At 51.3% G+C, this 7,851-nt stretch overlaps 2 protein-coding genes across 2 annotated transcripts; both read right to left on the bottom strand.

Moving 5' to 3' along the window:
* Positions 1-4: 4 nt before the first annotated feature.
* Positions 5-384, bottom strand: TEX54 (testis expressed 54). Its single transcript, XM_068977311.1, is given in 2 exon segments — positions 5-211; positions 214-384. Coding segments are annotated over 2 exon segments (378 nt in total).
* A 186-nt stretch (positions 385-570) lies between these two features.
* WDR74 (WD repeat domain 74) lies at positions 571-6,456 on the bottom strand. The gene is made up of 11 exons (XM_068977206.1): positions 6,363-6,456; positions 6,175-6,281; positions 5,968-6,089; positions 3,943-4,018; positions 3,665-3,811; positions 3,397-3,498; positions 2,007-2,107; positions 1,860-1,915; positions 1,377-1,522; positions 1,219-1,275; positions 571-750 (listed from the first exon to the last, which is right to left on the bottom strand). The coding sequence occupies exons 1-11, from the start codon at positions 6,421-6,423 to the stop codon at positions 571-573; spliced, it is 1,155 nt and encodes a 384-aa protein (XP_068833307.1). The 5' UTR covers positions 6,424-6,456.
* Positions 6,457-7,851: the final 1,395 nt, after the last annotated feature.

Raw genomic sequence — 7,851 nt, 5'->3', positions numbered from 1 at the left:
GGAGTCACCCCTTCTCCGGCTCCTCCTGGATCCTCTCCTGATCGCACTCCTGGATCCTACTCGCCGGCTTTGGATTCTGGACTGCCTGCCTCTTGGTTGACCGAGCGGAACCCCGACGGCTGAACATGGATAGCCGCCGCCACAGCACAGTGATCAAAAGACTTTCGTTCGACCTGCGATCCCGTTGCTCCACCGAGTCCGCATCAGTGCCTGCGAGGATGCGAGGCTGCTGAGTTCTAGTATCCCTAGTCCAACCTCCTGGTGGTCCAGTCCCCACTCCCAGCTCCCTGGACCCCCTGGTGTGTCTCCGGTCCCACCTGCTGACCCGGCCTCCTTGGCCTGCTCATCCGAAGTCTGGAAGTCCTTATCTTGGCAGCAGCCCATGGCCCCGCATGCGGCCCTGCACTCGGTGCCACCCACGCCAGCCGGCAGGTTCCTGGCCCTGCTTTTGTGACGTCAGATACCCCCACCACCCCAGCTCAGGGAGCCGCCACCACTTTCTCCCATCACAAAAGGCTCAACGTCATGGTACGTTTTAAGCTGTTTATTTACAAAGTGAGCACAAGCTCTTCAGGAGCTGGTGGACCCAGGCCGTTTCTTCTTTCTCCGTCTGGCTTGGAGAGCGCCTTGGGTCTGCTCCCAATCGGGGAGCTTCCGCTTGGCAGCTGCCTCCAAGGAGGCCCAAAGTTCATCTGTCTCTGTGTCTTCTGAGGGCACCTTGCTGGGCTCCTGAGGCTCTTGCGGTTCATCCTGGTGAGTGGGAGAAGCCCTCAGGAGTCAGAGGTACAATAACAGACCCACAGGGAGGAGAATCATTCCTCCAGGCACCACCCCTTGTTTCCTGCTCCTAAAAACCATGCCCATCCATGCTCCTGGACTTCCCTGGTGGCTCAGCTGGTAAAGAATCTGCCTGCAACGCGGGAGACCTGGGTTCAGTCCCTGGGTTAGGAAGATCCCCTGGAAAAGGGAATGGCTACGCACTCCAGTATTCTGGCTTGGAGAATTCCATGGACAGAGGAGCCCACACATGACTGAATGTCTTTCACTTCACTTCATCCATGCTCCTATGTTACCCTTGGCAATGACCCTGTCAGGACTATACCCCGCAGATGGATGGACAGTCTCAGGTCTAAGCTCCAGCTGCTTCCCTTCCCTCTTCACAGAGAGATCCTCACACCTGTACCCTTAGCTCCCACATTCCCAGACCCAGGAGCTTACCTCCCAGTTATCCCTGCCTGACAGGAGGAGGCAGTTCAATTGAGATTTGAGATAAACCTAGAAGAGATGAGGGACCTTAAGGGGCCAAGTCTGCTGAAACAGAAACAAGAATGGGGGAGGGAGGAGGGCACAAGAGGCAGGAATGAGTGGTTTCTCACCTTATGCTCCAGGCCCCGTGGATTCCGGATCCTGTGTATCCTCAAGATTCTGTCCAAACCACAGGAGGCTAGTAGGGGCTTTGAAGGGTGGCACTGCAACCCTCGGACGCTGCCTGCCAGTCCCTTTAGACAGCCCAGCAGGCGCCCTGGAAAAAGGGGGCAGGTATCACTGCTAACTGGTCAGCCAACAACCATTTATTGAGTGTTTTCTGTTCAAATACCTTTCTTTCACCATTTAATCCTCGTTTAACATAATGCTGACATGGCAGTTAGCATTAACATCTCCATTTTTCAGGTGAAGAAACTAAGGCACAGGGAATTGACAAAGTAATTTGTCCAAGGTCACACAGCATTTGGCAGAACCAGGACTGAACCTGGTTCTGGCACCTGAAAGAGGGCTCAGCAGCTCCACCGCCCCGTCAGGGGGGAATCCTGCCCTTCCTCCCCACCCCTGACCCCTGCAAGGCTCCCTGGTCTACTCACCTTGCCGAAGGTCAATTTCTGCCAGCTGCCCATGAGTATTCCCCACAATCACTGAACTGAGGAGGAGACCAGAGAGACACACATGGGGTTGGTCAGCAGAAGCCCCCGAGTCCTCCCCAAGCCCCACTTTGCCCTCTACACACTCACTTGCCCTCAGGAGTGAGGGTCATGGCTGTCAGCGGGTACTCTCCGTAGGTGGCCTCGAGGACTGGCCTGCGCTGAGGGGAGGCTGGATCATAGACACGGACCTGGAAGAAGGCTGAGGCATCACCACAGCACCTTGACTCTGCATAGCCCCCTGGCACCTCTACATCTTCACTTCCCCTCATTTGTTGTTGTTTAGTCGCTAAGCTGTTTCCAACTCTTCTGTGACCCCATGGAGTGCAGCCCACCAGGCTCCTCTGTCCATGGGATTTCCCAGGCAAGAATACTGGAATGGGTTGCCATTTCCTTCTTCAGGGGATCTTCCCAACCCAGGGATTGAACCCGAGCCTCCTGCATTGGCAGGCAGATTCTTTACCACTGAGCCACCAGGGAAGCCCCTCTACCCCATACACTGCTTTTACAATCCACTCTTTCAGAGAAACTTTCTCATTTGAAACACACCCTTCTTCTCTGAGTGCTGAGGTGTAGAGGAGAGCTGCTGAGGAACACGAACATATAGAGCTGAGAACAGAGGTTCCCCCAGGCTAGGAGCAGCAGCATCCCCATGGTCTGCATGTGTGAGCTTTCCATCTATACTCCCCTTTCATGATGCAAGAGCAAGCTGGCCCAACTGTCAGAGTTGCTGAAGTCAAACAGAGAAAAAAGTTAAGCCTGGACAGGAAGGAGAGAGGAAGCCCTCATATGTGTTCTGAGCAGAAGTGTATTACCAAGAGCAGACTTCAGTATGCAGAGCAGAGGAAGCAGGGCAAATGTAGCCCCACCCAGTCCTGCCTGGGTCTTAGAATTTCAAATTCCCTGGTGGTCCAATGGTTAGGACTCTGAACTTCCACTTCAGATTCGATCCCTGATCAGGGAAGTATGACTGCCACGCAGCGTGGTCCAAAAAAAAAAAAAGGCCCAGCTGAAAAGATCCCCAGTTGGGCCTTTCCTATACAACTGAGGAGCAGAGACCAGCCAGATATTACAGATACTAGAGGGGCATAGTTGGGTCCCAAAGCAAATTAGAGACTGCCATCAGGACCAGAACCCCGTTCTCTTGATACCCAGTCCATGTCTTCTCATAACATGGGCCCCACGTGATTCTACTATGAAGGGGACACTCCCTTCTTTCTTCCAGGTGGGAAGAAAAGGAAGAATTACAGTTCAAGCAACTCCTTCCTAGAATGTAGTAAGTGAAGGTCATTGGCTTAGCCACTCGGCTGAACACGCGGCTGGGGAAGTGGTCCTTCTGGGAGCTCAGGGATGACACAAGGATGGCGAGAAGAGTGGCTGTGCCAAATGGTGGGGACCGAGCCTGCAAAGAGCAAACCTCCTATTTCTCCAGGAAGCTGTGTGAGCCCAGAAAAAGTTAGGGGTTAGATGTGTGCCTTACCTGGTGGTACCCTGTACAGGTGACGAGCTTCTGTGACTCTGGGAGAAACTGTATGTCCTGGTCCCAGATGGGAACCCGCAGGTCGAGCCAATCATTCCGTACCTGGTGGGGTCGGTAGATGAGGGACAGAGCTGGGAGGGTCTCAGTGTGTCCCTTCCTTCTGCCCTCTGTCATCATCCCCTAAAACCCTGCCAGTCTCCAATTCAAAACCAGTGGCCTTGACTCATGGGAATTCGGACCCAGGTCCTCTCCACCCACCATCACTCACGTTCTTGGCCCTGAACAAAGGCTCTTCAGACCCCTGCAGGTCCCACACCTTCAGAGCATTCTCCTTCCCACCTGTGGCAATGATGTGGGGGCGTGCTGGGTCTTGGCGCATCCTACATACCCCAGGGCCCACCCTCAGTTCCAGGAGCTGAAAAGAATGAGAGAGCGGAGATGAGAGTCACTTCCAGATCCTCAATCCTCCTCCTCCAAAGCCTTCATTGGCTCTACCCTGGGCCCCACCTTCCCCAACCATCAGGATCAGGATGAGGGGGGCCTCACTGGGTCAGAGGATGCCTCTTTGTCCTGGTCAGGCCAGACTCGAAGAATCCCAGAATCCACACATGTGATGAGGGTGCTGCAGGCAAAGGGAGGATAGAGTTAAAAGAGCAGGGGTAAATGGCGTTCTCTGTCCCCAGTCGACCCACCCCCAAATTCATATGAACTTGACTCCCTCCTACCAGCCCTGTTCCTAAGGAAGCCTCTAGGGAACTCAGGTCTGGGCGAGGCTTGATGGCTGTTATTTAATTTCCTCGTCAAGCTAATGGTTTACTGGTCTTATAAGTAAGGAAAGTGAAGCTACAAAAAATTATAAGATTTGCCACTTAGCTATAAATGTCAGAATCAGAGCTGCAATCAAGACTGTGATACTGCAAAGTCTTTGCTATTCCACAGCTCCACCTGGGGCACCTGGGCCTGCTGGTCTTTCCTGATGTGGTCACCAGGAGTCAGAGCTCTGAAAGCACTGAAATGGGACTGCTCTGGATTTAGTGTTTGGTCAGAATCAAACACCGGCTTCCTCTCTCAAGTTCCCTGTTCTGGGTGTCAGACCAGACAAGCCAATCTCTCCCCAGGATCTGTACAGCCCAAGCCCTCTGCTTTTTCTCATATCTGCCCACCCTCCCCAACTAGGTTCAGGCTCTGGGTTTTCCTGGGCTGTGGCAACAGTCTCCAATCCATCTCCACATTCCTGCAGGCTCACAGCTCTGACCACAGTGTTTCCTGCTCAGAAACCAATCATGCCTCATTACTTACAACACCGCAGATTGCTCAACCTGACACTTAAAAGCACTTTACCTTAAATCCCAACTTACCTCGTTCATCTTATATTAAAATGCTTTCTCATAAATTTTTAAAAAGGCGGAAAAAAAAGTTTCCTGGGCTTCAACCCCCAGTTCAGTTTAGTTGCTCAGTTGTGTCTGACTTTTTGCGACCCCATGGACTGCAGCACTCCAGGTTTCCTTGACCATCGCCAACTTCTGGAGCTTGCCCAAACTCCTGTCCATCGAACTGGTGATGCCATCCAACCATCTCATCCTCTGTCATTCTCTTCTCCTGCCTTCAATCTTTTCCAGCAGTTCTTTGTATCAGGTGGCCAAAGTATTGGAGTAATGCATATTCAGGACTGATTTCCTTTAAGACTGACTGGCTTGATCTCTTTGCAGTCCAAGGGACTCTCAAGAGTCTTCTCTTTAACCCCCAAATGCTGTTTATCTTCCCTGTGATGTGCCCTGTAGCCTCACACCAATCCTTGGCCTCTGCTCAAGCAGGAGCCTCTTTCTAGAATGCCCTTACTCCTTTCTCCATCTGTCAAAATTCTACCCAACCTTCAAGGCCAAGTTCAAATATTCCTCCTCCCCCACTCCAGCCTTCCAGACTCACCTGTCAGAATTAACCTCACCAAACCTACACAGTCAGCTCATAGCCTCTCTCTTCACCTTCAGAAGAAAACTAAGCCTGCAACCCAGCATTTCTTATTCTTTAGGAGCTTTGCCACTTTGTTGGTGGTTGTTAGCCCACATTTAAAAACATATTCTAAACTTCCCTAGTGGCTCAGTTGGTAAAGAATCTCCTGCAGGAGACTGGGGAAGATTCGCTGGAGAAGGAAATGGCAATTCGCTCCAGTATTCTTGCCTGGAAAACCCCAAACAGAGGAGTCCAGCGGGCTGCAAAGAGTCGGACACGACTGAGCGACTAACACTTTTACTTTCAAACTATTAAATAACGTGCTCAGGGTCATCCAAAAGGTTATTATGCCAAAAAACAAAACTCTGGAAGAAGCGAACTCTATGACGGCAGACACTGTGGTTTACCTAAGCCTTTGGATTTTGCCCAGTGCCTATAAACCGAATAAGTGTTCCATAAATGTTTGTTATAGGAATGAACGGACGAAGGCAGGAAAAACGTCCCTGTCACGCAGACCAGGTTCATGTCACCTCAGGACTGATCGCCACTACTCGGTCGTCCAGTGGGAGCCTCAACGCTCTCGCTACGACCTGAGCGTTTCTGCAAGGGGTTTGGTCTTACCCGTCGACCTGGGCGAGGCCTCGGAACGTGCCCTCCCCTCCAGGACATTGCCTCTGGCCCTGGAACCTGCCTTCCTCGGTGCTGAAGTGCTTCACTGTCCCATCGGCACAGCCCACTAGTATCTGCGGGCAGAGGAGCACAGGATGGCGAGGAGAGCGAGGCGGCCGCGCCCCAGACTCCCAGCTCCGACTCTCAGCGGTCGCTCACCTGTGTCTCGCCGTCCGCACCCCAACACAGGGCGCTCACCGCCTCTTCGCGCCGGGGCTGTCCTGACGCCGTGAAGTTCGCCGCCTGTTTGCGCTGAAGGTTCACTCCTGCGGGACACGGACGTCAATCGCGTCAAAATAGCGAAACGGCGAAGCCCGCAGTTCCCGACGCCCGACCTCGCTACCCACCTTTCAGGATGCCAGTGTCGGTGCCAACCCACACATGGTTCCACCGTGCAGCCGCCGCCATAGCGGAGCTCGGGAACCCAAGGCTCCCACTTCCGGCGCAACGCCTGCGTCACCAGCCTGCGTCTAGTCGGATCCGGAGGAACTCCATTTCTAGGCCTTTAAAGAACCGGAAGAGTAAAAAATATTCTCCCCGCTAGCTGGTTTTGCTTTTTACAAAAATGAAATCTGGAGACTTGTTTGTGGAGATCTGAACAGTAACTTGACCATTTTACATTTGGAGTAGAAGGCATACTATCTCAACCACGATATGGGATCCAGGCAGCCCTAGTCTGTTCCTCTGCTCTAAAGCAATGTATGTTTTCTGTACGAGAGAAGAAAAGAGCTCATTTAAGGAACGATTCAAATCACTAATGAAGCGCATGGCTTCAACTTAAAGCGTAATAGGACAAAATGAACAAAGTTGGGGGAAATGAAACCGACGAGCTTCACTTTTGGAAAGTGAAGGGTAGGGGCGTTACTTTTGTTTCCTCACATTGAGATTTGCTGATGGTATAAAACAGCACCATGGGCAATGAAGATCTACAAAATTAAAAGAAACAGTTTTTCCAAAGATAAGCTCCAACTTTAAAATCTCATAACGGCCCCCTTCTTTGAATGATTTGTCTGAAATAAAAGTCTATCAGAAACTTTGCTACTTGAAATTATATCAGTAAGCATAGAGCATCCCACTCTTCCCTGGCAGATCTGTCCTCCACAGAGAAACAATCTTGATTACCACCTTAGTTGGAGAACTGCCAATAAGTTCCGGAGCTTAACATTCTAGCCAAGCCGTGCGGAAACACACCACAACCAACATTACTGCCCCTCACAGACCCTAAAGTAAATCTGAACGATCTCTTTCCCTGAAATACTATTATTTCCCTTTATGAGACGTTCAACCATCTATTTCTCTGCTCGAAAATCTTCCTCGCTGTAAGGCCCGGTGCACACCTACAGTTTTCAAGTTGAGGGAACTAGATCAGGAAACTTACCCGTTATAAAGAGGTGTAATAAGCACTGACTCGATGGACGTGAGTCTGAGTGAACTCCAGGAGTTGGTGATGGACAGGGAGGCCTGGCATGCTACGATTCATAGGGTCGCAAAGAGTCGGACACGACTGAGCGACTGAACTGAACTGAAGCACTACTCAATATCTTCCCTACGGCAAATAACTTCTCTAATATGTGCATGTCACTATTTTTAAAATTGTAGTTATTTAGTTGCTAAGTCGGACCCGACGGCTTTGGCGACTCTAGGGACTTACATTCAGCCAGGCTCGTCTGCCCAATTGATTCTTCAGGCAGGAATACCGGTCGGTGAAAACGGAAAGTACTGGTCACTCAATTGAATGTTTGCGACCCCATGAACTGCAGTACGCCAGGCTTTTCTGAGATTCTCCAGACAGGAATATTGCAGTGGTAAAAACTATTCTCCTCCAGGTGATCTTTG

Source organism: Capricornis sumatraensis, chromosome 8 (genome assembly GCF_032405125.1).
Source record: "Capricornis sumatraensis isolate serow.1 chromosome 8, serow.2, whole genome shotgun sequence".
In the NCBI taxonomy this organism is placed as follows: Eukaryota; Metazoa; Chordata; class Mammalia; order Artiodactyla; family Bovidae; genus Capricornis; species Capricornis sumatraensis.
Note: the sequence above shows the minus strand (reverse complement) of the source record. Positions and strands in the feature narration are given on the sequence as shown.

Excerpts from the sequence above, each read along its gene's own strand:
- WDR74 (XM_068977206.1), bottom strand. The coding sequence starts at position 6,423 with ATGGCGGCGGCTGCACGGTGGAACCATGTGTGGGTTGGCACCGACACT. Across the intron at positions 1,523-1,859 it reads AGAAATTGACCTTCGGCAAG|GGCGCCTGCTGGGCTGTCTA; the intron begins GTGAGTAGACCA and ends CCCTTTTTCCAG. Across the intron at positions 751-1,218 it reads CAGGCAGGGATAACTGGGAG|GATGAACCGCAAGAGCCTCA; the intron begins GTAAGCTCCTGG and ends CCCACTCACCAG.